This window comes from Melanotaenia boesemani, chromosome 22 (genome assembly GCF_017639745.1).
Source record: "Melanotaenia boesemani isolate fMelBoe1 chromosome 22, fMelBoe1.pri, whole genome shotgun sequence".
NCBI lineage: Eukaryota > Metazoa > Chordata > Actinopteri > Atheriniformes > Melanotaeniidae > Melanotaenia > Melanotaenia boesemani.
In genome coordinates this window covers 12,294,656-12,306,840 of record NC_055703.1, presented here as the reverse complement: position 1 = coordinate 12,306,840, position 12,185 = coordinate 12,294,656, and the positions used below count along the sequence as shown (strand labels likewise).

The 12,185-nt window shown below is 38.3% G+C and overlaps 1 protein-coding gene across 1 annotated transcript; it reads left to right on the top strand.

The window, feature by feature from the left end:
* Positions 1-4,444: 4,444 nt before the first annotated feature.
* On the top strand, positions 4,445-11,141 carry LOC121634190 (elongation of very long chain fatty acids protein 4-like). Its single transcript, XM_041976702.1, has 7 exons — positions 4,445-4,692; positions 6,192-6,283; positions 7,125-7,312; positions 7,986-8,066; positions 8,864-9,035; positions 9,119-9,246; positions 9,827-11,141. The coding sequence occupies exons 2-7, from the start codon at positions 6,217-6,219 to the stop codon at positions 10,103-10,105; spliced, it is 915 nt and encodes a 304-aa protein (XP_041832636.1). The 5' UTR covers positions 4,445-4,692; positions 6,192-6,216; the 3' UTR covers positions 10,106-11,141.
* The last annotated feature ends 1,044 nt before the right edge of the window (positions 11,142-12,185 follow it).

The following is a 12,185-nucleotide window of genomic DNA, read 5'->3' as shown; positions in this document are numbered from 1 at the left end:
CCCTTTACACCGGGGCCATTTAAGGACAAGAGTGTGTGTGTGTCTGTGTGTGAACATGTAGACTACGTCAATATGTGCAGCTCAATTCCTGTTTTTATAGGAAGCAGTAAAAAAGCCCAGTTATCCACAAAATGGCACAAGCTGTGACCTAATGCCACATCTAGGGAGCCACTATAAACAGGGAGGGATCGGCTACCGAATGAAATCTCCACCTGAAGCATGGGTCCATTCAATTAAAACCATATGACAAGGCTCCAATGAAACAGACATGATCCAGATTATACACAAACCATGTAAGGAAGAGTCTCAGGGCAATTAGATGTAACTTCAGAAACTGTATTAAGAGGAGATCTGATTAAGACAAACTGGATTATTTAAAGGAAACTGTAGCACTGCTTCATGTTTCAGATCAATATAATCAGCTCTTTTCAACTTTCTTATTATTATGACCATTTAAAGACAAGCTATATATTCTTATTTTATGTCCTGTTACATAGAAACATCGAATTAAAAAGGGTGCACTTTCTTTTTCACGACTGTATACACTTTATTTATCTTAGCCTGTCATTTTCTGGCCACACAGGCTGAGACAGAGGCTGAATTGAGTTAGACTCTTGTTCCTGTCCATGCTACTTGCACACATGATTGCCACTCACCCAGTTTTTGACATTTATTTAAGACAATGTTGGTAACATGTGGGTGTATCTAGTCTTTCATATGCAAGCAGATGTAAATAGATAATATACATTGCAATATTTTGAATCCGCCCTCTCTAGCACAAGAGCCAGGGGGAATGTTTTGGAAAAGTGGTATTTCCCTAAAGGCTTTCTTTCCCTGGCCCAGAAGTATGTGGAAAATGGTTTATCCCAGGTATTTAGCTGTGAATGTGCCCTGCAGAGGGAAATTTCACTTTGTGTGGTGGGTTGTGCAGAAAATGCTCCAGCATAAATCAGAGCCAAATATATCTCTGATGGATGACTTTGAGGTCAAAAATAGAAAGAAAGAAAGAAAGAAAAAAAGAAATAGAGAGAGAGAGCCATAATGACAGTTTTATGTTTATTGGGCTGCTTGTTATTGTTATCTTTATTAACTAAATTATTTTTTAATCATCATTCATCCATTATGTTGCAACAATGTAATTTTTCTAAAAAGAAAAAATAGGCTTGTTTGTTTTCATCAAATTTTCATGTGCTTTGTAGGTCACTGTTGAAGAAACTTTTTTTTTTTTTTACTCTTCCTGTTTTACAATAATGTGGTCAAATTCATTAGAACATATACATTTCAGGAAACACTATTTGTATCTACTTCCCTGCTTTGTTTTGTTTTGTTTTTTTTTCCATTGGAATCTATCTAACATGCTATATAAATCCCTTATACTATACCTTTACTTTTTATCTATTTTTCTTTTTCTTTTTTCCTCCAAAGCAAGAACCTGAATTTTTTTTATTTTAGTTTTACAAAGGTTTAATTCAAAACATCCACGATTCATGGAAAAGACATTGTTCATCAAGTTCCCAAAACATATTTTATAATCACTTTATTATAGTTTGTTTATTTCGATTTCTAAGAAAAATGTAAAGATTAGTATTCTACTACAAGGCTGCATTTTCACTGATGGTTCCTATTTTTACTTTCAAGTAGCTTGGAAAATAATCAGCACTTTAATTTTGCATTGACTTTTTTATGAAGTAAATCCAAGATTTAACCCAAATTCTAGATCACCACAAAGCCGGGTGACCACATCTTAACAGGACTCACTTTCCAGATGGGAATGTCACGTAAGCCCCTTTACTTCAGATTGCCTTCTGTTTGTGAGCCTAGCATTGCTCGCAGTGCTCAGAGCTGTTCTAATATTAAGTGCCTTTATGTCGCCAACAGTCTGCAGCCAGCCCAACCTCCCACACTGCCCTGATGTGGCTGATGGAAGTAAAGGCCAGCATTCATGACATCTCTAATTACAAGATGGTCGACATTCCTCCTTCAGATTCAAATGCAACATTAAGAGGAGGGAGGCCCAGGTTGGTACCTGTACATGTGTGTGTCACACAAAGTGAGACGTCATGAGCCTGAAAAAAAGTTTTGATTGGTCACTGGCAAACTAGCTCTCTGCATGTCCAGAGGCAGGTGAAGAGCATGAAGGCTGCAGTTCCCTTGATGATGACAAATACTGAAATGACTCCAGCTGCACAAAAATCCATCAACCTACAAAAACATTCCTCATATGAGGCAGCACTGACAAAAAGTTTTGTGCTTTCTCACTTATCTAATGGGGAAGATACTGTGTCAAGGATTGTAAATTTTAGGAATGAGAGGTTTTGTGTTGCCCAAGCAAAGTAATACAAGTACCATAATTATAGTGCAATTGCAGAGACTTAACGAACCATTAAGGCCAGTGTGGAATAAATAGTGCCTGAAACAACTTTTTTCATTCAGTCTGTGCAGAGTATAAACAGAATTCTCCATTTAATTTATAAACTGTATGTCACCATTGATGTCAAGATTAAAGCAGAATAAATTAGGCTCTTTGTATAAGGGTAATACAGCTAATTAGACAGATCATTATACATCTCACTGTTCCTTTTTTTGGGAACATATCTAAATGCATGGTGTATTACTACAGAGAGGGGGAACCAAATACTGTTGTTCTATTTCCTTATTTATTTATTTTTTAGAAGAATTCTACATTTAAATTGTAACCATGTGACACATGTAAGCGCTTAGACCTAACTCTCTCCTGCTTCATTGCTTAGGATAGTAGCAGCTCTTTAGTCTTCATTCCAAGTAAGTTCAGTCCAGCTGGACTGTCACCCTTCTTGATAGAAAAGCAAAGTAACAGAGCAAATCTATAAAACGACAGCGGGAGCCAGTTGAATACAGCAGACTTTCAAAACACAGTACAGTCCTGAAACCTTTGAGCCAAAATATGTTGGCTTTGTTAGTTCCCTTGGAAGTCATAGTCTTTGTGTACTAGACATTGTGTCAGGGGCTTCCCAGTGTGGTGGTTAGTGTTCTCACAAGCAAGACAGTTCCTGATTCAAATCTTGTATGGGTGGGGGTGGTCTGCTTGTAAATGTGTGGGTTTTTTTTTTTTTTTAGCTACTTTCAGTCCAAAAAAATACATGTTAGGCTAATAGGAGATTCTAAACTATATACATAATTGTTAACCCTGTCGCTGTGATGGATTTAGTCAAAGAGCATACCTCACTGGTTGCTCGGTTACAGCTGGGATAGGCTTCTGCATGACCCTGAACTGGTACAGTAAGCCAGAGTTTTGGTGTACTGGATGTGATGAGGATTTTATCATAGCTTGACACCACCATCTAGTGGTGTAACTTTGGCAGGAACTTTTATTTATTTATTTATTTATTTAATGTCATTGAAGTCAGGGATTCCCAAACCAGATATAACTTTTCACTTTGCAGACCACAAGAAAACAGTGGCAGAGACTTACAACCCTCACCAAGACTAGTTGAAATATACAGTCATTACTAATAAGTCAGTTAAAACAGAGGCAAAAATATGCGTTTAGAAATTATTTTCAATTTTTATTTAATTTTCCAAACCCCAATTTGGTTTCTTATGACCCACATGGGATCCCAAACCCGACTTTGATTGCCACTCATGTAGGCTTCTTGAAGAGTCAGAGTACATGAAGGAAACACAAGCACCTTACAGGCAATGGGAACATAGAAATCAGGGGGCTTCTGACCTTAACACAGATGTAAAACATATGTTATGTCTCCAAAACAGAGACATAAAATAGCCACAATAAGAAAAGAAATGTTACCTTTAATAGGCAAAAAAAAGTCAAAGATAGTCCACAAAACAACCACAAAAAGATCCAAAACATCTTATTTTATGACCAAACTGGATGAAAAAAGAGATACAATATTACATAACATATATGTAAAGTAAAACATTTTTAAACTGATATTCAGAACAACCATAACTAGATCCAAAATTAACAATGTGAAATAAAAATTACCTAAGTTAGATAAAACAGCAACAGGATGTCACTGGACCACAAAGAGATAATTAATTAAATACTCTAAATGCAAGTTAGGCATATCCACTAAAGCCAGCTTAAATGGGCCAGTATTATTTTATATATTAAAAATAATTCATTCATAATTATACAATTCTGCCAAAAGCAGCATACAACATTATAAAATAGGTTATTATCGTTCCGCAAACTACTTGCTACAAGTGATTTCCCATGTTTGTACCCATTGGTACATCATAAGTTCATTACATATTTAGACTGGAAATTGATTTTAGGGGCTTCATACATAACTGATTAACACACAAGCAGTAGGCTAATTACCGACAATAAGCAGAGCAGCCAACACCTGTCGCGGGCGCGCAAATACACGCGACCCACGTCAGACAATCCCCGCATGCGCAAAGCCATCTGGCTTCTCGGTGGCCAGGAGATTGTGGGAAGATGATGCGGCTGAGCGGCCGGCGAGGACCTCATGCATAGCTGGACCATCTTAGCCGTAGATTTTCACTTGCCTTGTCTAGTTTCTTGCCAAATTTGCTGTTCAATGTCGAACTGTAACCGAAGCGGCGAGGAAACTAATCAGCTTTAAAGGCAGACGAAGAAGAAAATTAAGAAGCGAAGCAATAACTGGACGGAGCTGGGCGTCAAATTGCACCGGATGTCATTATACGCTTTTAAATATCAAAGATGTAAGTATATGGTTGTTTTTATAACTGCTTATAAGCATTTTATAACCTGTTTGTGGGCATATTAAATGCTTGCTCAGGTTTTGGTTCTGAAATTTGTGAACTCCAAGTTTGACGGTTGTTGTAGGCGTTAATTAGATAACTTTACCTCCGTGCAGTAAAACAGAGGGCCCCTTTATCCACAAGGAATCAGTTATCTATATGTAGGTCATTTGTAATTGGATTTTTATAGTTTAAAAGCTATTCATTTTCTATTCATATTTAGTCGCTCTCATCACATTTAAACCACCCACCTGTTAAGCCAGGTCACATTTACACAGTTAATTTTACTTAACCAAAACGACTATAAAACAAGTGTTTTAATTAGCTGCTAGCCCTCATTTTAATACAGTAATGCCCTTTTATTGCTGCAATATCACAATAGTTGTCCTTTCCCCGACATTTTCCCTTTTTTGGGGAGTTGCAGGGAGATATCCATCGGGCTTGCGGATCGTTGGGTATTTGTATTTAGGCCTACATGTAAGCTCGTTGATCAATTGTATTTAAGCCTCTTGAGCGGTCCCAGCGAAACCTGCTGACACATGCGCTCCAGTCTTTTTGTTCTTGCACAAACCCGGTTAACCCTTTCTTATCTGGCTTTCCTCTGCAACCAAGCGAAAACTCTAACTGGATGTGTTATCATATGAAATCCTGCAAAGATTGCCCATTCTGCAGATTATTTAATCCTGACAGCCATGGGCAACATTGCAGTGAGTGCTCAGCACTTCCTTGCTGTTGACATGGTTAGACAGTAGTTACTCTATACTGAGCAATTAATTATTTAAAGGACAGCTGATCTGACGCATCGGATTAATAATAGATTAATATAAAGACAAAAGCTCTCAGCTCTGTGGTGGATAAGAGCTGGTTGTTATGTAACCTCGCCGAATTAGTGTCATTTAGTTGTGCAGCTCTGTCTCACTGTACAGAGCAACTTTATTCCCAGTGTACACCTTTTTAATCCCTTAATTGATGAACAGAGAGACAGTGAAAAGAGGGCTAGAGTGAAGTGCACCTTGAGGGTGAAAGGTGGATTTACGAAACTGTATCCATTCCTTTATGCAAACAGCAATTACAAGTTCTGATTCATATATATTGACTTAACTAGCAAGGAAGAGATAAGCACACATGCATGCAACTTATTTCCTTTTTGCATTAAAGTTTTCTTTCATATAAGACACCAAAATATCCTGTTTTGTAAATTAAAGTAACGCTGTAAATGACAGCAAAGATATGATAATTGTATTTAACTTGATCTCAAACAGGTGGGATTTTTACCAAAAGTTATTTAACTGTGAGAATCTTATGGTATTGCATCCCTTACATCCAAGATCCAAATATTAAAAACAGTATGCAACATTTGCAAGTATGACCATTATGCTTAGTAAAGGCTGTGAATGTACCAAAAGTAAATGGTTTCTCTCACTGACTTTGGTATTCTGCTTCTCTACTTCTCCTCACAGTATAATCAAGACCAAAGATAGAGCCATGGAGGTTGTAACACATTTTGTGAATGACACTGTAGAGTTTTACAAATGGAGCCTTACTATAGCAGGTAAGCTGTTTTCACTTGTTTTTAAGCCACGCACACAGGAGCAGTATACAACTTGATCAATGTTTTTTTAATTATATTGTCAGTCAATCTATTGTTAATGAAAAATTCAATTCAATTCAATTTCTTTATTGTCCCCAAAGGGAAATTGATTTTGCAGCCAAAACACACACATAGGACAGACATCACATCAAAACATCAGCAAACAAAATCAGAACCGAAGGCATAGGCCTATGTCAAAAAGAGAGATTCTCACAAATTATCTTATATAGAGACTCAACACAGACAACCAGACATAAAGTTCAAAACTGAAATAAAAAGATGGTGAAAAGGTGATAATTTAAATAAAATAGTATTTTTTTACAATGGTGTAGTCACAGAGGTGAAATGTTAATGACTGCTGATGAATGACTAAACAAATTACATTTCCATGGTTTTCTGTGCTATAAGAACAAGATTTGTAGATTTAAATCAGTCTTAGAGATTTTGACTGTTTTCATACCAATTTTGTAGCTACTGGATATTTTGTCTTCTTTCTAGATGTGTTAACCAAAAGAATATGCATTTAGCCTATACATGTATGTACCTAAACCAAGCTAAAGCAAGAAACAACAATGATTTCACCTTGAATTTATATCAATTTAATGTATATTTTCACCTCTTAACACATTCTTGGGACTTAACAACAAAGTAATCATTTACCAGCACACTACAATATATCTGACGTGGTCTAAGGTTGGCAGTTTGAGTTTGTGGATCAGCTATAGACACTGGCTGAATGACTGTTTTGATTTTCCACAAATCTACTCCTGACATTAACATTAACAACACATTTTCCTTCCAGACAAGAGGGTGGAGAACTGGCCGTTGATGTCCTCTCCCTCTCCCACCCTGGCCATCAGCTGCCTGTACCTGATCTTCCTGTGGGCGGGTCCTAGATACATGCAGGACCGCCAGCCCTACACACTCAGAAAGACCCTCATAGTCTACAACTTCAGCATGGTGGTTCTCAACTTTTACATCGCCAAAGAGGTCAGTGCTGCGCCGCTGTCAGTCAGGAAAAGATATGTTGTTGATCACAGATGGAAGAAGTGGCTACTTAATAAGATTTTAGCAGGTTTCTTTAGTATCTGCATTGGCAGCTTTAGCTACAATGGATGTTCATGTTCGATAAGCATATATTTAAAAGATTACAAAACAATCATATTCCCAGATTAGAGCTCATTAACGAGATTGATACAAAGTTATGTGTGAGAGGCAGACTCTGCAGGTCTGATAATGAGATTAGTGTCTAGCTTTATAGGTTGTTGGTGCGTCAAAATGATAATGATACAGGAGTTATTACAAATTTCATTACCTTGCCTTTGTAAGGAGGATGTTTCAAATTAACCTTCCATGTCAAAGACTGTCGCTATATCTGGCCCAAAGGTCAGAAGACACTTTCTATCCTTGCCGTTACGAAGTAGCATCTGATGCACTGATTACATTTAATTTGGAAAACAATGAATTTGGGAGTCTTTTACAACATTTATGCTGACTCATTGTTAGCATCTTTAAATGTTTTCATCCTGCTCGTTTAGGTTGAGTCACCAGAAAAGACTAATGTTCACTACTTTAGCTGTTGCTCTGTCTAAATCGGTTAAAAATAACAAACCTTCCCGCTCTCAGCTTTGGTCTGACTTTGCTGTTTGCAACCTCTCATCAGCTCCTGATTGCATCGAGAGCAGCCGGGTACAGCTACCTCTGTCAACCTGTCAACTACTCAAATGATGTCAACGAAGTCAGGGTGAGCTTCCACACGCATCACCAAGCTCATCTATGCATGTCCAGTCTGCCAGTGCATTAATAACCACACACTCTTAATAACTGAATGTTTTTTATAATTTAGCAAATTGGTGTGTAAACTTTGCACTAATCATATATAGCAGTGAGTTAAAGCAGGTAAGACACAGAGAGCGGATGAAAAACGGCAGTTTTTCATTGGCTGCTTTTAGCACAAAGAGGGTGTGGCTAATGATCTCGCCACCCTGAAGCCCCACCCACACCTCCACCTTTAGGCCTTTGCTCTGTCACAGTGGCCTTACGGATAAGAGATGACACAGTGCCATGGATTAGAGAGCAGCCTTTTTGGATATTGTCCATAAGGAGGAAACCTTGCAAAGTTAGATAAGAGAATGTGTAGATATTTGTCACGTGTTGATACCATGGGATTATTTCTTGTGTAGAATATGTTTTAAAAACAATGTCAGAAAAGTCATCCGGTCCATTACTTTGTGTACTGGAAACAGTACAAAATAAATGTAAGATGACTGTCCTTGTGTGCCATCTGCAATAGCTTTCTGTGATCTGATTTTTACCCGTGCAGTCATGATGCAAACTCACTGCTGTGGAGTAATTATTAAGAGTCATTTTTATGGAATAAGACACAGACTGGAAGGATGAACAAGACTTTTTTTTAAGACTTTCAACCAACTGATATGCTAAAGTATCTTCTCCAGTGTCTTGAGTAAACACTTAAAAGTTGTGTAGGAGAGCCACTTTCCCAAGATGCAGTAATTCACTCTGACCCTTTTGTGTGTTCAGATAGCCTCTGCTCTTTGGTGGTACTACATCTCCAAAGGAGTTGAGTTCTTGGATACAGTCTTTTTCATACTGAGAAAGAAGTTCAACCAGGTCAGCTTCCTCCACGTCTACCATCACTGCACCATGTTCATCCTCTGGTGGATCGGCATCAAGTGGGTGCCTGGTGGCCAGTGTGAGTAACAGGATAATCATCTCACTTGTCTATGCACTTGTAAGCTGCCCAGAAATAACATGACCAAACTTAAATCTCTGCAGCATATTTCGGTGCAACCATCAACTCTTCCATCCACGTCCTCATGTATGGTTACTATGGCCTGGCTGCATTGGGACCTCATATGCAGAAGTACCTTTGGTGGAAGAAATACCTCACCATTATTCAGATGGTGGGTATTATCTATAGAAATGTAGCTTAGCTATTAAAAGCCTTATAATGGTTATTGTTAGGGTAATGAAATTCTCCTGTGGACGACAGAATTCTCTTAAAAAATTTACATTTGTTTTGTCTTTCTCTCCCAGCAGACCTGTCTAAAGTGACAATTAGACACAAAGACAGAGATAGCTCCTTAAGCTACTAGAGAATAGTTGCAAACATGCCAAACATTTGCTTTAAGTTGCAGTTGAAGCTAATTAGACATATATCTGATAATCATTTGTGGCTGAGAGCAGCCAACTCCTCTCCCTCTTTACTATTTATGAGTCTTCTCACCAAAGACAGGAAACAGGAAGTGAAGGAGAGGATGATGCCACAAAGCCGGTTTAATGATTGATAATGTGTCTAGAAGTCTGCCTTTGTAAAGTGTGATGTTTAGTAACTTTACATAACTATCAGCCTCAAAATAGATAAATTAGTTCAACATAATCTGCTTGTTCTGTTTTATCCCCGAAAAAAACAAAGTTCAAATCTGTCATGAAGCAGTTAAGATATGTAACAGTTCTTTTTTTATTTTTATTTTTTTTTTACAGATTCAGTTCCATGTAACCATCGGCCATGCTGGCCACTCTCTTTACACTGGCTGTCCGTTTCCCTGCTGGATGCAATGGGCTCTGATTGGCTACGCTGTCACATTCATCATCCTCTTCGCCAACTTCTACTACCACGCTTACAGAGGCAAACCTTCATCGCAGAAAGCAGGCAAACCCGTGGCAAACGGCACTTCTGCTGTGACTAACGGTCACAGTAATGTGGAAGAAGTTGAGGAAAATGGAAAGAAGCAAAAGAAGGGAAGAGCAAAGCGGGAGTGAAGACAGAAGAGGGGCTTACCTGGCATAAAGCAGAAAGAGGACATAGGAGGAGGGAAGGGAAGGGAGGGATAGCCAGGAATTCAAACCAGATGGCCATCCTTCAAAGTAATGTAACTTGGGACCAACTCGAGAAGGTAGCAGTGTGTATTTGTGGGTGTGTCTGTAAAGCATTCTGGTTTTGAGAGAAAGTGAGGGGTGCTGGTTGTCTACATAACAGTTTTTTTAATCATGAAAAGCAAATTGCTGATCACGTAGGCTCCATGCTTTTCTGTCCAACTGTGTTTTGGACCCTAAAAGGACCAAAATATTAAAGGACCTGCAACCTGCTCAGCATCCACAACCAAAATTCACATCCACCTTTTGTACTCTGGATTCCAGTATTGTTTTACCTGAGAGCTTGAATAGTCTTTTAATATGCTAATTTATTTACTAGTGCTCTAAAAAAAAGTTGATTAATTTAACTGTTACCAAACAAACAACATTGCAGAGGGGTGTTTTATTATTATTTTTTGTTTACAAACACTTAGTTGAGTAATTAGCAAAGAAATGACAAAATTCTCACATTTGCCATCTGCTGTATTTAACTTCTTTGCAGTCACCTGCAGCATTTACCAACACAACTTGTCAAGGACTTTGCATTTCTTTGCTGTCCCCAACTTTGCTGCATTTACAGAATAACATGCTGTTTTTCTCTGTTCATTGTGAACTAAAAGCCTGATTTAAAAACACTTGGGATGAAACTGTAGAGTTGTTTTTTTTGAATTATGCAAATTTGTGATTGTATATGTGAAAATACATATTTTTGTGTGTCATCGCCGTTTATTTCTTTTTTTGCTGTGCGATGTAGATGAGGTGCAAAAGTAAGAGTTTAAAGTTCAGCTCAGTATTGTCTCACTGCCACGTAGGACTGAAGGGAAACGCATCCAGAACAGAGCTTTTTTAAAGAAAACAAATGGTTATTTCATTCTTATCAAAAAAAAAAGTGACACAGCTTCCTGGCTGCACTATAACTGAAATAAAGACAGTGTCAACACTTCATAGATATGCTTGTGTGTTCTTGTGCTGGTTTTGGCACGCACGTGTGCATAAACCATTGCTTACCCAAACTTCTATATTTAAAACAACTATATTTAAATTCAGGTTGCTTCTTAAATCAATGCAGTCTCAGAGGCCTTTCCATCCCACCTCCCCTGTTTCTTTGCCATCCCTGTTACCTTACTCTCTCTCTCTCCTCCACTACAGGACCTGCTGGATGGAAAGATCTCTTAAAAGAGTGTGTGTGAAACAGGCAAAGGAAGACTGTGTCTTTGGCCTGTTCAGACAGATCTGCCCTAATCTTTGAGTGCAAATTGGCTTTAACTCCAAAAGAGCTTATTTCCACGTCACTCCATGAGTTACTCAAGAAAGCAGGTCACTGAAAGAGAAGCCTCCACTAATCTGCCAGCAGTTTGAGACTTTGAATGTCAAACTGAATGAATTCAAACAGGAAAAAAGCGGTATCGATGCTGTCATTTAATTCAACTTATTTTAGAAATCTACCATTTTCTTCATACAAATTCATTCCTTTTTTTTTTTCTTTTTAATACACTTAAGCTGTCTGCACCTTCCACATTTTGTGGACTATTTTATCTGGTAATTTATTTGTCAGCCTCCTGTTTGCCAGCCCTCTGCTCATACTTATTCTGTTGGTCAAAATGTAGATTTTTTTTGTGTGTGTTTGAGTGTTCTTTGTATTTCCACTTATTTTACTGTTACTAATTCACACACCTTTTCCATATGCTCCTTCCTTCATGCTACTCCACTACTTTACACCTACTTTCATCCGGATGAACCGCCACCTGTCTCTCTCTCTCTCTCTCTCTCTCTCTCTCTCTCTCTCTCTCTCTCTCTCTCCCTCTCTCTCTATCTTTTAACACAAATGCCATCCAGGTGGAGGTAAAAGGAGGTCTGAGGGTGTAGATGTGAATGATAGGCTGGATGAGATGAGTGAGAGGAGGTGCTTTTGTCCTCCTAAGGGACACAGAGGGATCTAAACCAGGGACTAAGAGGATTGCAGAAGGGCCTAGGCTTTTAGCACAGG

Bases quoted from the DNA above. Each gene is read 5' to 3' on its own strand.
- LOC121634190 (XM_041976702.1), top strand. From the start codon at position 6,217: ATGGAGGTTGTAACACATTTTGTGAATGACACTGTAGAGTTTTACAAA. The intron at 9,036-9,118 runs GTGAGTAACAGG...AAATCTCTGCAG, and splicing joins GTGGGTGCCTGGTGGCCAGT to CATATTTCGGTGCAACCATC. The intron at 9,247-9,826 runs GTGGGTATTATC...TTTTTTTTACAG, and splicing joins ACCTCACCATTATTCAGATG to ATTCAGTTCCATGTAACCAT.